This window comes from Henningerozyma blattae, chromosome 1, assembly GCF_000315915.1.
Source record: "Henningerozyma blattae CBS 6284 chromosome 1, complete genome".
Classification (NCBI taxonomy): domain Eukaryota; kingdom Fungi; phylum Ascomycota; class Saccharomycetes; order Saccharomycetales; family Saccharomycetaceae; genus Henningerozyma; species Henningerozyma blattae.
Genome location: NC_020185.1, coordinates 994,738 through 1,012,721, shown reverse-complemented (window position 1 = coordinate 1,012,721; position 17,984 = coordinate 994,738). Strand labels below are relative to the sequence as shown.

Here is a 17,984-nt window from a genome sequence, read left to right as displayed (position 1 = left end):
CCGAATTTTTTTCCCGCATTTTCGAACTTTTAATTAAAAATGACGTCGATAAGATAATTTCCGATCGATTACCAAGAAAGTTAAATAACGGTATTTCCTTTGTGATAATAGCTATAATGACACAATAAGATTAATAAAAAGTTCAAAAAACCATTTTAGAATGCAATCTTTTATTTATTTATTTTTTACATAGAAAATTTTTTTATATATAATTAATTATCCAGATGTTGTCTATCTCTTTTTGACTGTGTCAATAAGACTACGGAGTTCTGAAAGATTATTAGCAATATTATCTGGGCTGGAAATCATTGGTGCATGAAATTGAGAAACTGGCGGATTAGTAGGCGTATTATATAATAAAGAATTGTTGGATTCGGGTATGTGCTGGATATATTGGGCACGGATATAACTTATATCATTAGAATCTTTAGTCACATTTCCAGGAGTCATATAAGAGCGATTATTGATTGTGGCATAAGTTGGAGTCTCGAATATTAAAATATTGTTGGAGTTATGCATATTATTTTTACCCTTTTTCGCCAAATGAGATAAATTTCCAAAAGAGCTTAGTGATGAAGTGTTATTTCTACCTGAAGGTGTTCTGAACTTATTACTCTTGCTTTCACTTAATAGTACAGGCAATTTTCTCTTAGTTTTTCTTGGTGATGCTTCCACATGTGAAAATAAGTATTGATATGTATTACGCTTGTCAATGGCTCCTAATAATTTTGCATTTTCATTATCTTGAATTTTCTTTAATTTAGCATCTAATTTATCAGTAGCTCTTAATTGTACTTCCTGTGGACCAATTCCTGCTAATGAACGACGATTTTTCAAACTTAAATTAATACGGCCTTTATCAGTTAATGAGTATTTAAAAGAAGTCGATATCTGATTTAACCCGTGTAATAAAATATTATGAGGATCAGTTTCACCAATTCTAACAATAATAATATTATTCAGACAGACTCTGAAATTTTTAGATACTTTCCCCAGCTGGAGTAGTTTCGATAATCTTTTATCTGAAAGTTGTATATCATTCGAATCCCAATATACTACTAAAATATCAAATTTGATATTCGTATTTACAGCAATATCCGTCATCAATTTAATCATATCTTCCCCATCTTGCTTTAATTTCAAATCTAAATCGAATATATCATCATTAGTCACACCTGTATTAAACACTAGCAGTTGAACATTATTAAAAAGTGATGTATCATATTTATCATCAATGCCATTTATTGATATTGAAACATTTTTTAATATTTTTTTCTCAGGAATTCTATAATCATTGATATTAAATTTACGAAGAAGCCATTGAAAGATTATAGGATTGTAATTTTTAGAGTATATAAAAATATCACAAATAGCTTCTTCGAAATTAGGACAGCGAGATGCTATAGTTTCATAATAATTATCAAGATTGAAGGGTTCCCAAATTTTGGAATCTTTCTGAATTTTCGTAGAAAATATATTAACTTCGTTACTAATGGGAGATAACTGTAATGATTTGTTTATGGAATTTAATAAATTAGTATGCTTAGTTTTCTTAAAATTTGGTGTAAATAAATATTCAGATGGTTCTTTAAAATTAGGTTTTCCGAGCTCATTAATGACATTTTGGAATTCTAATATTTGCATAGTCTCTCGTTTTTTATGGTTTATAACATTGTCATATTTAGAACGCCATCTATTAATAAACCGGGTTTTTAAAATAGAAGAATACTTCATATCTGCTTTGGTTTCTAACGAAAGTAAATATATTTTTTCTCTAAAGAAAGCATCAAATAATTCTGTAGAAAGTTCTTCTATAACTTGCATTTTTCTGTTTATAGATTGTGTGACTTCTATATCAGACTCATTCCTGGCAGTATCTATTTTAATATCATTATTTGAAGTGGAAGATGAACGTGGTGCTGGGCTAAAAGAGCCAGCAGAAGGTTGTGATTCGGATTTCTCCAATGATTTAGGTTTAGTATCGAGAGATGCTAATGGGGTAAAACTAGATGCTGGGAGTGCTTTAGGTTTTGATTGTATTCTAGAAGACGGAGATGACTCTAGTGTTGTCTTAGGAACTTTATCATTCAAAATATTATTGATGTTTGATAATAACCCATTATTAGATTCTTCCGATGCTTTAGTAACTGGTGTTTTAAACACATCAATTTTAGGCTGGTTTTGAAAAAAATTTGTCATATTTGGAGTACTTATCTTATTGAAATTGGTTTCTAGATTGGGGGTTTTAAATGTTTGTTTTAAAGAAGTATCTTGTTTCCCAATATTAAAAGAATTTGAAGTTTGGAAAAATGAGGGAGCCTCAGGACGAGAAAATGATATCGTTTGGGGGATCGTTTCCTGTTGATTATTAGTTACAGTAACCTTGTTATTTGTAGAGATAGTGGGCTTATTGTCTATGTTATCATTTGGTGTGGAAATATTAACTATTGGAGGTTTAATGATGGGTGGCTCCAATTTTGGAGTAACTTCCTCGGGATGAAGATCTATAGGAGGTAAAAATATATTAGATTCTATTGGGAGTGGTATTGAATCTATAATATTGTCAACATTTTTCGTATCATTTATTGGAGTGCTAGTAAAATTTGGTAGACCTGAATTAATTAAATCGATATAACTCAATGATAATAATTGAGAATCTATAGATAATAAAATTGTCTGTTTTAAAGGTTTCTTTTCGGCTAACTTATGTGAATGGTGTGTCAAAGATTTTAAATCGATGAAGTCATTTTGTATATCTATGGAGTAATATTTACAAAAAGCTTCAATTTCTTGGAAGTCATTAAATGATAAATATTCTTTAAAAATCGAAATAGACACTGGTTTATATTTTTTATTTAAAGTTAATGATAATGCCTTCAAAGAATAAAATCTGATCTCATTGAGGTAAATCTCCAAAAAAAAGGAAAGAAGAATTGGTACGTTGCCAGAATTAAGCAGCTGGAAAAATCTTGAATAAAAATTCAAACAACTTTCTGTTTTCATATAACCTCTTTCAGAAAAACTACTATTGGAAATGATTCTTCTAAAACATAAAGCAAATTGAACTAGATTATCTTGGAAAATGGAAGATGGTAATTCTTGAATAGTTTTATCGTATTCTGGGTCTCTAATCTTACTTAATAGGGCATAAGCTCTGAATTCTGCCTCGTTAGGACAGACGCCACCAGTTGATCTGACATCGTCATATATTTCCGATAGTGTGATTAAAGATTTGTGTAATTGTTCTAATTCTTGTTGTAAAGAGAATTCAACGTTGGATTTCACCATAATATGTAGAATTAGTAAATGGATACGAACAATTCTTTCATTACAATCCACAGCTTCCGGACCTGAATAATTTTGATACGTAAAATCTTGTCTAATAGATCTCATTCTATCCCATAGAAAACTTTCACTATCCGGTAAAGTCGATAGTAAGTTATCGATGATATAATCCAAGGATTTTACCAGGATATGAGGTGGTCTTACATCAGAAGGTAAAGGAGGTTCTGCTGCTGCTGCAGGTCTTGCAAATACTTTCAACGCTTTGGATCGAGATGCCTTTTTATCTGATGATGAATCTCGTTCATAGACTAAAACAGTATGTTCCACATTTCTTCTGGATCTTTCAAAAGTCGGACACATATCCATACACGTCCCTTGGAAAATAATTGCATCATTTAAATCCTTTGCCAGGGCAGGTTTGTCCACTAGACCTTTACTTTCCATGATTCTTCTTTCGAAATTTCTCATTTTCTTTAAAGTCTCATATAATTCATTTAGATCGTTTATTGAGCTTTCCAATTGATTCATTTTCAATTGGTTTGCCTTATCCCAAGGGTCTTGAACTAAGGGTCTTTGAACCAACTGTGGTCTTTGACCTATTAGAAATCTTGGCAAGACTCTTTTTTCGTGTTTGAATTGAGAAAACCCCATTGATTGTGGGTTATTTAAAAGAGGACCAATGATAGAATCAATTTCATCTTTTTTTATGGAATTTATATTTGATGGAATTTCATTTTTATTAATTTTATCAGTATTAAATTTTTTATTACTAAATTTTTTATGATTAAATTTCTGTTTGAATTTAGAATTATTATTATTATCTTTTTTATTTAAAAAAATATTACCATTGTTATTATTATTATAATTATTATTATTATTACTGGGTTTGGATTTCCCCGATAATAAAGGGTTCATAGTATCCAACAATGGATTCAATAACGTCTCGTTACTTTTTATTAGGTTTTTTTTTTTTGATTTATTGTTTTACTTAATTAAAAATGAATAATTTAATTTCTAGTTTTTCTCTCTACTATTAGTTTTGGATTTAAAACAATGGTGGACGGATGTTAAATTTCCGTTTATGTTGCTAATACATAAAAGTATGCGTATAATGATTTATGCTAGTAAAATAATTCTTAATAATTAATGATATATAAGGTAATATACAAAGAAGAGAAGGTATATAAATATTACGTAGAGAGTGTAGTAGTGAAAATTGGAATGAGACTAGTAAAACTATTCGTCGTCTGTGAAAGTGATCTTAGTACCACCAGTAGAAGACTTTAGAGGTTCATTATTTGATTGTGCTGAAGTAGAATTGGAAGAAAAAGTATCATTAGCCATGGAAGGAGGCAACCCTTTGAAGTCTCTTTGGATTCTCTTCAATTGTGACACCGCACTTATCAAATTTGTATCGATGGTGTTTGATTGAGTAGTATCTCCAGATTCAGATTCAGTAGTGATGTCAGAAACACTAAAGGAGGCAGTCCCGGCAATATCTGTTTCTTTTTCATTAATAAATTTCTCTAGAAATTGTAATACTTCATCATGAGAAACATGTTGTGGAGAGCTTGTAGTATGGATTGTGATTGGAGTATTTAAGGTGGTAGGAGGTTTGAATGCAGGTCTTTTATTATTTTTCAACATTTTGCTTGAATATATGAGCTTGTAGTTGATTACACTATGCTATATTGCGTTGTGTTATTACTGTGTTTTATCCTACTATGTTGTATTTTATTATAATATATTGGATTTGAAAAAAATCGATGACCTTGTCTGTGAAAAATATTCATTCGGAAATTTTGTTACCCGGAAATAGCCGAATTCCTCATCTTATAAGCCTTTTAATACCATTGTTACCATTATCTATTGTTCTCACTAGAACTACCCCCATATATATCTGAGCCTACATAAACCTCACCAAACCTTTCCATATATTACTTCAAGATACGTCGAGGATCTTTATTAGTCAAGTTAGTCTCGATCAAATTTATACCCATATACATCTCTTACTTCGGTGCTTGAAGTCTATTTAAAAAATAATAGCTCTTGTTACTTAAAACGAACCAAGTTCTAAATTACAATACGTATCCAATTGAGTTACAATAAATCCAATGAACGACCTGGAATCAAAATTACAGTTCAAAATATTTCCAAAAAACGGTTTTTCCTTCTAAGGCATTCTTTTCTCTTCTTCGACGACACCCCGAAAAAGTATAAAAAGAGCCCCTTCTTTATTTGGATCTATATAAATGGACGAAATTTGTTTCCCATAAATTCTTCAATCTTTTCTGGTCCCTCCACTAAAGCAACCCCATACAATCTCTATTTATAACAAAATGTCCAAGGTTTATTTCGATGTCGAAGCTGATGGTCAAGCTTTAGGCCGTATCACTTTCAAATTGTACAATGACGTTGTCCCAAAGACTGCTGAAAACTTCAGAGCTCTATGTACCGGTGAAAAGGGTTTCGGTTACGCTGGTTCCCCATTCCACAGAGTCATCCCAGAATTTATGTTGCAAGGTGGTGACTTCACTGCCGGTAACGGTACTGGTGGTAAGTCCATCTACGGTGGTAAGTTCCCAGATGAAAACTTTGTCAAGAGACATGAAAGACCAGGTTTGTTGTCTATGGCCAATGCTGGTCCAAACACCAACGGTTCTCAATTCTTCATCACCACTGTTGCCTGCCCATGGTTAGACGGTAAGCATGTCGTCTTCGGTGAAGTTGTTGAAGGTATGGACGTTGTCAAGAAGGTCGAAAGTTTAGGTTCCTCCTCTGGTGCTACCAGAGCTAGAATTGTCGTTGCCAAGTCTGGTGAACTTTAGATATGATGCCTTGAGTATGGTTTTTCAACTCAATTAATGTCCTTTTTTTAAGAATTTTATAGTCTATCTATATACGATAATTTATTTTTAACCTATTTTTCTATTCTATTACGTCATTTTTCTCTTTTTCTTTTTATTATTTAATTTTATTAGTTAATATTTTCATTCCTTTTTTGGCATTTTTTTTCACGGCACGTGATGCGAATTTTTATCCAAAATTTTCTAGCCAATTCTCCGCCAATTTTTTTTTCTTTGCTTCGCCTGACACATTTTGTCGTCCTTTCTCTAAATCAATAAAAATATACAAAACATATTAAGAACCAAAAAAAAACAAAATTACATTTCACAATTGTGTAAAAAAAATAGGGCTTTAAAAGACTTGTCATACGTTCAGTTCTATCTTTATTGTTGATTAATTGAGTTTATATTCTTTGAAACATATACAATACTCATCCAATATTTTATTCATCCATTTTGCATTATTATAAATTTCCGAGGAGAAAAGAAGAGGGCTTATTATATTATTATTAGTATAATTTATTTTTTTTGTTATTATTATTATTATTAATTATCATTGTTATAGAATTAACCCATTGTATAGTTAATTGAATCTTTTCTATAATTTTTTTTTATTACTATTATTATTATCATTAAAATTATGGACTCATTATCGAAAAAAATCCAAAACTTGGGTATCCATGATATCAGAAACGCTGCTAGATTTGCTCAAAATGTCATTGTCCAATATGAACCTTATCAAATCGATATTAGAAGAGCAACAAATACAGATGCTTGGGGTCCGACCTCAAAGCATTTGGCCAAAGTCTTAAGAAATAGATACCAGGTTCCTTTATATTTGATGACAGAATATATTTTGAAAAGAATCGTGGATCATATTGCTGTAAGACCCAAGAATTTCTATGAAAAGGCAAGAAAGGATTATGTCAATTACGGTGCGGAATGGAGAGTGGTTTTAAAATGTTTGGTGGTGATCGACTTTTTATTTTTAAACGTAGAAGAAGGTGAAGAATTAAACCAAGTCAAATCTTGTATGTTGACTCATAAACATATCTTAACTTCTCAAGTAGCAAGCTATAAAATCCCCTTTTCCAATGATGGTAAGATGGAAATCCATGAAAGGGGTATAAGGAAAAAATCAGAATTGATCTTACAATATATGGATGATCCAAGATTTTTAAGAGAAGAAAGAATTAAATCAAGAAAAAATGCAAATAAAATCCATAGACAACAACAACAATCTTTCACTCCTTCCAATGATGTCATTTTTAACGCAAATGCCATGGATGATATGAATGATATGGATTTCGATATTGAAGATATTGCCATGCAAAATGAAGTTCGTCAACAACATATCAAAACTCCATCCAATGTCGATGAACAAAGAAGACAAAGAAGAGAAATCTTGAGAGAAAGAATCAAGTCTACAGAATTACAAAGAAAACAACAAATACAAAAGAATAAAGCATCAACTTCTTCCTCTCCAGATCCGGTATCTGCTCCTCAAACTTCAGCTTCAGTCCCAGATTTATTAGATCTAGATTTCGATTCTGCTCCAGCTCCTTCATCAAAATTACCTAAAGCTTCAATCAACAATAATATCAATGACGATGACGATGACGACGATGATTTCGGCGATTTCCAAAGTGAATCAGCTACTGGCGGTAAACCAGCAGTAAAAACCGTATCTGCCCCTCCTGTTATACCTTCCGAATTTACTACAACTAATACCTCAGCATTAGATGACCTGCTGGATTTAGGTTCATCATCAGCAAATAATAAATCTACAACTACTGCCACTGCAATTTCTTCAAATACACAAAATAATTCAGCTAAAAAAGACGATGCATTCGACGATTTATTTAACTTTTCCAAATCTTTAATATGATTGTATAATTATTTTCTGATAGAATTCAAGCAACTAATATGTTCAAGTTTGTTTTTTTTTTGACTTCTTCTGCTGAACTATTCTATACCCCCTGTCTCTACCCTGTACATTTGTCTATACATCATATGAACCAGCTAAAAACCGTATTTGATAAGTCAGTCTTACGTTAAAATCTATAAAATTAACTATCATCTATATTTTTCTTTACTGCTGAAATTATCTGTCTGAATCTTAACATATTTTAATATATACAAATTAAAAAAAAAAATATAAAGAAATATAATCATTATATATTTTATACTTGAAACTGTTTTGTTTAAGAAGAAAAAATAAAAACTTTTTTGACATTTGGTAATAATAATATACATACACTAATTTAAAGAGTTAATACTTATAAAAAGTAACCTTTACATAGAAACAATTGAAGAGGAAATATTCATAATTGTATTTTTTCCATAGATTCAGATAATTCATCGTTATTATTGATCTCTAATTCATCTTCTATTGTACCAGCAACACCTTGTTCAAACATTTGTTTACCTGTAAGTTTATCATTATGAGCTTTTAATCTTCTAATGTTATCTCTTTCATCAATTTTAAGTTCATTTCTAAATGCAGCTCTCCATTCTAAATATGATTCTTTAGTAACTTTTGTACCATTAAATTTTGCTTGTTCTTCTTGTTCACGTTTTTCGGTTTCTCTTTCCCAAGCTTTTTCTAATGTCTTCAATTCATCTTGGAACCATTGTTCACAATTCTCTTTTATTGTAGATATTAATGCAAAACACATTTGCATCCCAATTAGCATATCAGTTTCTATTTGTTCCTCAATAGTAACAAGAAGTTCGTTAACATGATCTTTAAAGTGAATCTTGGAACCAAAATCTTGAACTTTGCTAATTACTATATTACCATGTTCATCAAACTCAACTTCATCTTCATCTTCAGATTCAGAATCAGATTCTTCTTCTTTTAAAGATATTTCTTGTGGGTCTAATGATAAAATTGGTGCAACATCAGGGTATGTCTCTGGTAATTGAATATCAACGGAAATTATATGTTCTTTTTTCAATTCAATTTCAGTATCTAATTCTAATTTAATATCAATTTGGAAATGGATATTTGGGTATGTTTCATTTAAAATTGTAAATTCATCAGGATAAATAGATTGTAAAACTTCCAGTTCTTGAACTTGTTCTTCTTCATAATTCATCTTTAAAAATTGTTTTAAATTTATTCCTACACTAATAAAAACTTTAAATACAATATAACATGTATTTATCAGTGAAAATAAATTACAATTAATTTTTCTTTACACTTTCTGCAATTAATGTATATTTCACATTTGTTCAAAAATTCTTGATCACTTTAACATAGGAAGAAATCTTCTCGATCACGTGAAACTAGCAATTATTGCAAGATTATTCCAGATATTAAAAAAAAAATAATCACCCATTCATTACCTTTTCGAAAAATTAAAATATATTCATTTGATATAGAATATTTATTTATAAAAGGTGATATAAACTTAACTAAAGTATAACATATTCCACTATTCTTAAACGAAAGTACGAGCGAGCCCAAGAAAATATATGACTCTATTTAAACCTTTTAATCATTACTTATAATTCTAATGATACATTAATTCTCCTAATAGCATGATGCAATTTTCTCAGCCAGTATATGAAATCAGTTGAGTCTAGATCATCAAGAGATTCTTTAATGCCAGGAAGAGCAAATCCTTCATAGCCAGTATCTCTTCCTGCAGCAAATACTAAATGTTTATACCAAGGTCTTCCTTTTAATCCATCTTCTGTTAAAAAGTTTCTCTCAAACATCTTTAATGGGAAATTAACTCTTCTAATCTTCAATTTCAAAATAATCCTCTTGTAAAAGGGTAAATCATTTGAATTTTCCCAGCTCTTTTCCAAACTATCGCAATACTTGTCAAATTTCTTGGATCTGTAATCTAGTCTATTCAAATCATTTTCTAGCTCCTCGATGTAAGATTTTATTGTTCTTAATGGAAATTTGTGCTCTGTTGCATATGTGCATACCATTTCTTTTGAAAGCCAATCTTTTGGTACTCTTTTCATTAAATCTGTAAAATATTTATTCAATTCCTTTGCATATGTGTTTAATTCAAAATTTAATACGTTTTTTTCTGAAATATTCAATATGGTTAGGCCCAAGTATTTAGCAATTGCTTGATGGTACTTAAATCCTGGATCAAGAATAGTGCTCATCCAGTAATACGAGTCATAGTTTGAATGATAATTATAGACGCCATCGTTCTTGCCCTCTACAAATCCAATATCTGCAGATGGAATTCCCAGATGTTCTAAAAATACAGTATAATCTGATCCACTTCCTAAGATTCCAATACTACTCTCCGTATCTTTGAAGAAATGATCGAATAACGAAGTATTGTCTGTGTTATCTCCGGGATAATGCACCTTGGAAAGAGAATTAATTAAAAGTCTATTCAGTATTGGAGAGGCGCTTAACCCTAGTTGAGATCCTCCCACAGAAACATCTAAGTTTAAATACGCAATGCAATTTTTTTTCAATAATTTGTCATATTTTTCACCAAACTCAGTAGACCCTAATAAACCATATTCTTCGCCATCCCAAGAGGCAAATATTAAAGTCTTTTCTGGTTTCCAACCAGTTTTTGATAATTCATGTAATCCTCTAATTATTTCTAACATCGTAGATGATCCACTATTAGGATCAGAGGCACCACCTTTAATCCATGCATCTCTATGATTACCGATTAAAATGAAATCTTTACTCTTACCCGGTATTTTCCCATAAACATTATGTATTTCTCGAATATCATAAGATTGTTCGTTATATATATTTACCTTATAATCTTCTGTTGGACCAGTAAAATATTGGAATTGCTTTGACCCACCAACCCAACCAGAAAAATCTTCATCTTGAGTTAAATCTATACCATAACCATTTAGTCGTTTTAAAATAGGCTCAATATCATTTAATGACACTGGAAGACTTGGAATTTTTGGGATTGTAGTAGGCTCTTTTCTTTCAACATTTCCTTGAGAAGGATAGCCAGGAGTTGTTGGATCACCAGGCATATCAGATAAAAATTCAACAGACCCTCTTTGAACTGAGGATGGATTTCTTACAGGTCCATCTGGATAAACTAAATAGCCATCATCTTCAGAATATCTATCATCTGCAGGGTCTGAATAAAGAAGAACACCTGTACATCCAGCTTGTTCAGCAAACTTCACTTTCAAGCCCCTAAATATTTCACCATATCTAGCTATAGCGATCTTACCTTCCAGATTAACTTTTTTTGACTTTAGTAATTCGAAATCAGATTTTCTCCCATAATTTACATACACATACTCAGCACTTACATTTCCAGATGCACTATAGCCATGGAAAATAGGTACTGTATCATTCCCACCAGTAGTAGGATCCTCTTTTAATACATCTTCCTGCAAAGATGCTTCAAATTCGATGTTATCAAACTGATCAAGTAAGGTTAATTTAGCATCCACTGGATAATTTAAATAAACATCAAAAGCTTCAATATGGGTTTCTAATTTGTATTCCTTAAATTTTTCTGCTGTAAATTCAACTAGTTCTATGCCCTTACCCGCTAAATGAGGCACGGCAGTATATACTTGAGACCAGTTGGAAGCTAAATTGAGTTGCAATGCATTTAGAAAACGTTCCTCAAGAGCTGAAATATAATTTTTATCTCTCGATATTTCATTGGAGCCTATATATGTGAAGTATTGTGTTAATTGTAAAGTAGAAATAGTATAGTATGTAAAAATGAAGGCACAAAAACAGGATGAAAGGAACCCTCTTCTTTTTCTTATTCCCTCAAGCTTCTCTAAAGATTTTTCCTGAATATCACCCTTCTCTTCATCAACGATTGTGCGCTTCTTGTTAAAGCATTTAAACTTGTGTTTTACTGTCTCTATTGGCAGCATGGTTCTTAATAGTAGACAATTGCGGTACGTATAGATATGATTTATGTTTGACTACTGTTTTTGTGTGATAAAATCCTGTAAATATTTAAACTTATATTTTATTTTATAATTCCTTGAGCTTTAGCAATCTGCGACTCATCCCCTAGTGATCTTATTCTGGACCTTTCCTATGCCCGGGGATCTTTTATCTCATTTGTAATTATATTAGGAAAAGCATAGCAATCTGGGATTTTCATTAAGGCTTATTGGGCAACTTTTCCAGGCACATGATCATCACGTGTATACTGCTCAATGTTAATAGTACTATAGTTACAATAGCAGTTTTTTATTCCTATGCCTTTTGAAAGAAAATTTATCCTCTTTATTAGACCTAATATCAGATAAGTTCCTTGTATTATGTTAATAAGCTAAATAAGCATTTCAAAAAATTAGCACCATAATAATTTGTTATCATAATTGCTGGCTAACTGGAAAGTAGGAAAGTAGCTACCGAGTTTATCTTTAATGTTGGCAACACATTGTAAGTGGAACTAACGTGTACGCAGACAAATACCTTGAATATCAGCCCATTCTCTGATGCTTCCTTCATCAATATAATCCACGAATGGATTCATACTAACTAGTTCGTCTATAAGTGAATCTAAAAATAAAGGTTCGAAACAATAAACTTTTTCCAATAGTCTGGGAGAATTTCTGATGAGATTAGTTAAAAGTTTATGAATTTCCTCTTTTCTTTGAGTATCATCCAAAATATTATCATTTGGGAACAGTTCTGCAGCAGCAGATAATGCCTGTAACATTTCTGATTTAGATCTAAGTGGTTTTAGACCAATTGTCTTCATGCTAACTCTTAGCTTTTGTGCGGACTGGGATTTTTCTTTTATTATAGGAGGATGAACTCTGGGAGAAAGTTTAACACTATGAAATTGGAGAATTGAGTAATTGATTGTATCGTCTAGTTCCTCCTCTGAGTCACAGATAATAGTTGAATCATCTTTAATGCTAATGGAAAATATAGTTTCAAATGGATGATTGGCGTTATTGTCCCTTTCATCCTTTGATAGATACATATACAGTCGTTTTGATAGAAAAGAACTCTCTAAATGTTCACTCATTGAATTATAGTCATAAGTGGAATCGAGGTTCTTTTTTAGACTAGTATTTGCCATTTCGATATCTGAATACTTCCTTGTAAATATATTACTTTGATATCTCTTTATTTTCCGGTTATTTGAAAATTCCTCATTTGTAGTGTGGATATCTAAAGATCCTTTGGCATCTTCAGCGCTGATGCAGTGCTGATTAGAACGATTACTATCAAAAATTAATTCTGAATGTTGAAAATTTGGGGAAATGATTTTATTGAGAAAGTTGTATGTAGTTACCGGTAATAATCTTTGGTATTCCTTAGTTTCAAAGGGAATTATTATTGCCAGATCTTCTAAATCGCTGTCCAAAATAATTGAATCATGGTCATTATTAAAAGAATGAATATCATATTTACTACTAGTAGATGTTGTTGCCATTAGTATTTGGTCATTTTTTAAATCATTTTGCTTAATATTTTTTCCATTATCAAGAATGCTAGTATCCAGTGAAAGATGTTCTTCGGTATGAAGTTCGTCTATAATATTATGGCTCGTTTTATTAGCTGGAATTGGAAAATCTTGCAAGGAAGCTACATATTGTACTTTATCGTCATTATTAGACACTAAATCGTCATTATTAGGCATTGAATAGAGCCTATGGCTATTAGCTTCCACCTTAAATTCAGGTTCGTCTTGTGAAAAGGCATTATTTTTATCATTTTGTTTGAAATCTTCCATTGCTTGAGATAGTGATAAAACATTAAAATTTTTCAATTCTGAAGTGCCGTCTAATAAGCTATCTTCCTTGTTTATAACTTGTTCATTTTTGGGATCATTTTCTGGTACTGTTGACTTTAAAGGTGGCAGTTGCGAAATTTGCCATAAACTAGAATCAGTATACTTATAATTATCACCATGAAATTGTAAATATTCTTGTTGGGACCTTATATTTGTTGATTTTGGGAAAATATTGACCAGATTCTTCAAAATTTTGTCCCATTCCATGTCATTATATGTCTGATGTTTATTAGTACTCTTTTTTTTACCTATTCTTTTTTCTTTCACAGATTTATCTCGCATTTTGATGATATTTTTATATTTGGAAGAGTTGCCAGAAAGTTTTTGAAGTAAAATATCAGTCTTATCAGTAATATTTTGAGGTTTTCGAGTCTTTCGTTTTGTAGGTTTTGGCATATCATTACTTGGTAATAAAGTTGTTTGTTTAATAGGTTTGTGTATATTATGGGGTATAAAGGAATTTTCAAAAGTATACTTGAATTGAGAAAGTTTATTTTTAAGGTTATTCTCTTTCTCAAAATCGTCTAATCTGCTTTGAATTTGAGTGCTTAAAAATATATTCTCTTCATTTGTAATAATTTCGTCTGGTTCAAAAGCTGGATTAGACATCTTACCATCAAATGAGCTAATTAGTTCTTGAGTATTCTTATTCAGATTACTTTTGGGATCTGTAATCTCTTGTGGGTTGATACGAAGTGTCGTATTCTCCTTAGTACTTTCTTTATCATGATGTATAACCGAATTAGGTAGAGGTTCCTTAGAATTGCAAATTGTATTTTTTATTTGTGAATAATTACTAGATGGCTTAGTTATGGTAGTATCTGGCATACATAACCCAGTTAGATTATTCTCAGAAGAAGCATTTTGCACAAGCTCATGATTGGAAGATGTAGAAAGAGAATTTTTAGCAAATGTTACTTCTGAGCTCTCCTCAACGGTCAGTAGTTTAGTTATATTTTTAGATTCAGTTATCTCGCTAAGTGAGATTTCTGGTGAAGTTAGTTCTGTATTAACTATATTGGTAGAAATTGTTTCTTTATTGGCGATAAATTTTGAGTCATTATTTGAAAAAGTACAATCATTTGTTGAGTGAGATAAGTTACAATCAGGGATCTTGCTAGTAATATTCTCTGATGAATTGAGTATCGCTTCCATATCATCATTATTAGTGTGGAATTTATTAGTATATGTAAGTCTTCCAGGTGAAGAAATTTCATTCAAAGTAGTTGATCCTCTATTAAGCCCTGTAGATTTGCTGGTTACCTCACAAGTTTCATTATTAAGCTCATTTGAAATTGAAGAAAGTACGGGTTGCTGAGAAGGGCATTGTGTAGCAAACACTTTACCTGAAATGCATGTATCAGTTTGAGATGAAGAAAGAGTAAAATTTTGAAGTAATTGTAAATTTCTTTCCGCTTTTTTAAATTCCATTCTTGAGATTTGGCACAAATTAATAATAAGTTAATAAAAACTAGCCTAACTCTTACCGAAAAACAATTTCTTGTATTTTCTTTTCGTTTTCAATGTTTTATTAATGAGTATATTTTCTATTTTTGTTAAATACTGACATTTAATGCTAAATAAGTAATGGTTACAGATACAATATATCGTTTATGTTGTTGAGTATTGTACAGTTATCAGAATAGTTTAAAAAAATAGTTGTAATCTTTTTATGCAACGATAACCTATGAATTATGTGTTTATATTTCATTTTGAAATGAGTTTAAAGTTGTTTTTCCTCAAAAGGCAATCATAAATAGGCGATCTGCGAAATTTAAAGGTAACCTCAAATTATTAAACTTCTAATATTATTAATTAGGCTAATAATAAAGTTAAATTTCTAGTAGTATGCTAAATCCTTAAAGGAAGTTATCTTGTCTTGGAACTAAATATTTTATAATTTTTCATATTTAGGAAAATTTTTTGAATTTTCATCTTATACTTATTAAATGTTAAATTTCACTAGATAAATTATAAAAAATTAAATGAAATAACAATAAAATATATAAATTGTTTAATATGTTTGCGATGTGATTCTATGAAATTATTAAATAATTAATTTACTTAAAGATAATTACAAAGATATAAATCATAAGCATAAAATGTGAAGTAAAACTCCGCAGCAAAAAGTGAAATAGAAATATATGAGTAAACCATTAATTGTTTATACAAGCTCACAGCCGAGTTTTCTAATCGAATCTTCAATATAACCGTCGTTTACTACACCTAGTGATATCAAATCACCCCAAAATACTGACATTTTATCTTTGCAAAACCCTAAGTAATCAAATGAGTCAATATCAACACCTGCTGTCTCAACTTCTTCAATTGGAGGAGTTGGTTCATTATGTTCTTCGTCATTATATTCCTCTGTCTTAATGATATATTTTGCTCCACCAGGCCCATGTTCTTCAACAGTAATTTCTTCATTTCCATGGTCATTTGTAGTTTCGTTATTTTCCTCGGTTGAGAGGTTACCACTCTGAATAATGGCCCATAAACCCCAAAATAATTGCACTGTACCTCTCCATTTCATAAGAGCATTATAATATTGCCTAACTTCTTCATCAATGGATATACCCTTATCATGTCGTAGATGTGAAACATATGAATAAAGAAAGTTTAAAATTTGGTTTCTATTTGGGAAATTTTCAATGAAACACTTATGTGGCTCATTACAGTTATAATCATGCATCCATTCACATAAATGATTTGCTAAATCAAAGACTGCTGGATTTGGACCTGCATATTCGAAATCGATTACTACAAGCTTCGAATCCTGTTTTTGTTCATCTTTTGTTGGTAAGATAATATCATCTAAAGATATATTTACATTTGGTTGAAATAAAGAAGTAACAGAAGAAGTGGCAGAATTCACATGAGTTAGGTATGGTGAGCTTATGGAACCGCTACTTTTAACAGGCTCCAAGAATGGACTTGATATAGCAGTAGAAATAGATTTAGTAACAGGAGAACTAAATAATAAATTACCATATTGTGTATCATTATGGCAAAATACTAAATTTTCTCCAAATATCTTTGAATTATTTTTTTGTAGCCAATATCTATATGACTGTATGGCCTTTTTAAAATTTTCCCAATCTTGAGCTAATAATACATCTTGTACTTTATTGGATTGAATCCAAGTTTTATTTGATTCTATTGTATTGAACCATTTTTCAATCATTCTCCAAACAGTAGCACCTTGTAATTTTTCTCTTGGTAATAGAGGGACCCCTGAATGCAACTCTTTCATTCTTCTTGCTATTCTTTGAGAAGTTTTCCAATCGCGAATATCTTCTTTAGTCAACGTTGTAGAGTTTTCTAAATATTGTTCAAATCTACCGTTTTCAAAACAACCAAATAATTTTGGACCAATATTTCTACTTGATAATCTCGCTAATACTTGTAATTCATATTCTCTATCGATAATTGAATCACCATTGGGGCCATAGACTCTTAACAATAAAGAAGGCAATTCAGGGTATTCAACTTTATAAATAACATTGGTCATAGCCCCTGTTATTCTAGTTAAATCAATTTTCTTCCTATCTAATGGTGATATAGATTGATTTGGTACATTTTTAACATACCAATGTTTAATATGTAAAGCTTGAATAGTATTTAAAACATCATCCTTAAAATAGTCATGTGGTAACGAAGCATCTAAAGAAATATTTATAAAAGGAACTTCTAATGAATCACGATCCTTTTCCTTATCTGATGATGTGCTAGTTCCTTGATTATTGCCCGAGGCAGCAGAAAGATCTTGCCTATGAATTTCTTGACTCAGAATAGAAGTAAGGTTTCCAGCTATACCTAATTTTGTTAAAGATTCAGTCAGATCATCTAATGATCGGTTAGTCAATTTCCCTGGAGTTAAATTTGAAGTTGCATTTTCAATACTTGCCATTGAAAAAGTAGATTCTACGCTAATTGTCCTTGTTAGCCTTGTAAGTGAAGTTTGCTTGGTTAGACCTGGCCTACGTGGAGAAGTAGCTCCTGGAATGTTCGAAGAACGTGATTTAGACATTGGATGATCTGAAACCATGATGGATTGAAAATATAAAATGAAGTAGAAATTAAAGAAAAATATTAAAGGAAG

General features: G+C 30.9%; 8 protein-coding genes across 8 annotated transcripts; 2 read left to right on the top strand and 6 right to left on the bottom strand.

Annotated features, from left to right (window-relative positions):
* Positions 1 to 231: 231 nt before the first annotated feature.
* SAC3 (Sac3p) lies at positions 232 to 4,200 on the bottom strand (the record flags this gene model as incomplete). Its single annotated transcript, XM_004177674.1, has 1 exon — positions 232 to 4,200. The coding sequence occupies one exon, from the start codon at positions 4,198 to 4,200 to the stop codon at positions 232 to 234; it is 3,969 nt and encodes a 1,322-aa protein (XP_004177722.1).
* A 321-nt stretch (positions 4,201 to 4,521) lies between these two features.
* On the bottom strand, positions 4,522 to 4,932 carry RPA14 (DNA-directed RNA polymerase I subunit RPA14; the record flags this gene model as incomplete). Its single annotated transcript, XM_004177673.1, has 1 exon — positions 4,522 to 4,932. The coding sequence occupies one exon, from the start codon at positions 4,930 to 4,932 to the stop codon at positions 4,522 to 4,524; it is 411 nt and encodes a 136-aa protein (XP_004177721.1).
* Positions 4,933 to 5,624: 692 nt separating this feature from the next.
* Positions 5,625 to 6,113, top strand: CPR1 (peptidylprolyl isomerase CPR1; the record flags this gene model as incomplete). The annotated part of the gene is made up of 1 exon (XM_004177672.1): positions 5,625 to 6,113. The coding sequence occupies one exon, from the start codon at positions 5,625 to 5,627 to the stop codon at positions 6,111 to 6,113; it is 489 nt and encodes a 162-aa protein (XP_004177720.1).
* Positions 6,114 to 6,771: 658 nt separating this feature from the next.
* On the top strand, positions 6,772 to 8,019 carry TBLA0A04040 (uncharacterized protein; the record flags this gene model as incomplete). The annotated part of the gene is made up of 1 exon (XM_004177671.1): positions 6,772 to 8,019. One exon carries the CDS (start codon positions 6,772 to 6,774, stop codon positions 8,017 to 8,019), a length of 1,248 nt encoding a protein of 415 aa, XP_004177719.1.
* A 436-nt stretch (positions 8,020 to 8,455) lies between these two features.
* GIR2 (Gir2p) lies at positions 8,456 to 9,232 on the bottom strand (the record flags this gene model as incomplete). Its single annotated transcript, XM_004177670.1, has 1 exon — positions 8,456 to 9,232. The coding sequence occupies one exon, from the start codon at positions 9,230 to 9,232 to the stop codon at positions 8,456 to 8,458; it is 777 nt and encodes a 258-aa protein (XP_004177718.1).
* A 409-nt stretch (positions 9,233 to 9,641) lies between these two features.
* Positions 9,642 to 11,993, bottom strand: TBLA0A04020 (M28 family metallopeptidase; the record flags this gene model as incomplete). Its single annotated transcript, XM_004177669.1, has 1 exon — positions 9,642 to 11,993. The coding sequence occupies one exon, from the start codon at positions 11,991 to 11,993 to the stop codon at positions 9,642 to 9,644; it is 2,352 nt and encodes a 783-aa protein (XP_004177717.1).
* Positions 11,994 to 12,523: 530 nt separating this feature from the next.
* SLX4 (Slx4p) lies at positions 12,524 to 15,310 on the bottom strand (the record flags this gene model as incomplete). The annotated part of the gene is made up of 1 exon (XM_004177668.1): positions 12,524 to 15,310. The coding sequence occupies one exon, from the start codon at positions 15,308 to 15,310 to the stop codon at positions 12,524 to 12,526; it is 2,787 nt and encodes a 928-aa protein (XP_004177716.1).
* A 733-nt stretch (positions 15,311 to 16,043) lies between these two features.
* On the bottom strand, positions 16,044 to 17,930 carry CKI1 (bifunctional choline kinase/ethanolamine kinase CKI1; the record flags this gene model as incomplete). Its single annotated transcript, XM_004177667.1, has 1 exon — positions 16,044 to 17,930. One exon carries the CDS (start codon positions 17,928 to 17,930, stop codon positions 16,044 to 16,046), a length of 1,887 nt encoding a protein of 628 aa, XP_004177715.1.
* Positions 17,931 to 17,984: the final 54 nt, after the last annotated feature.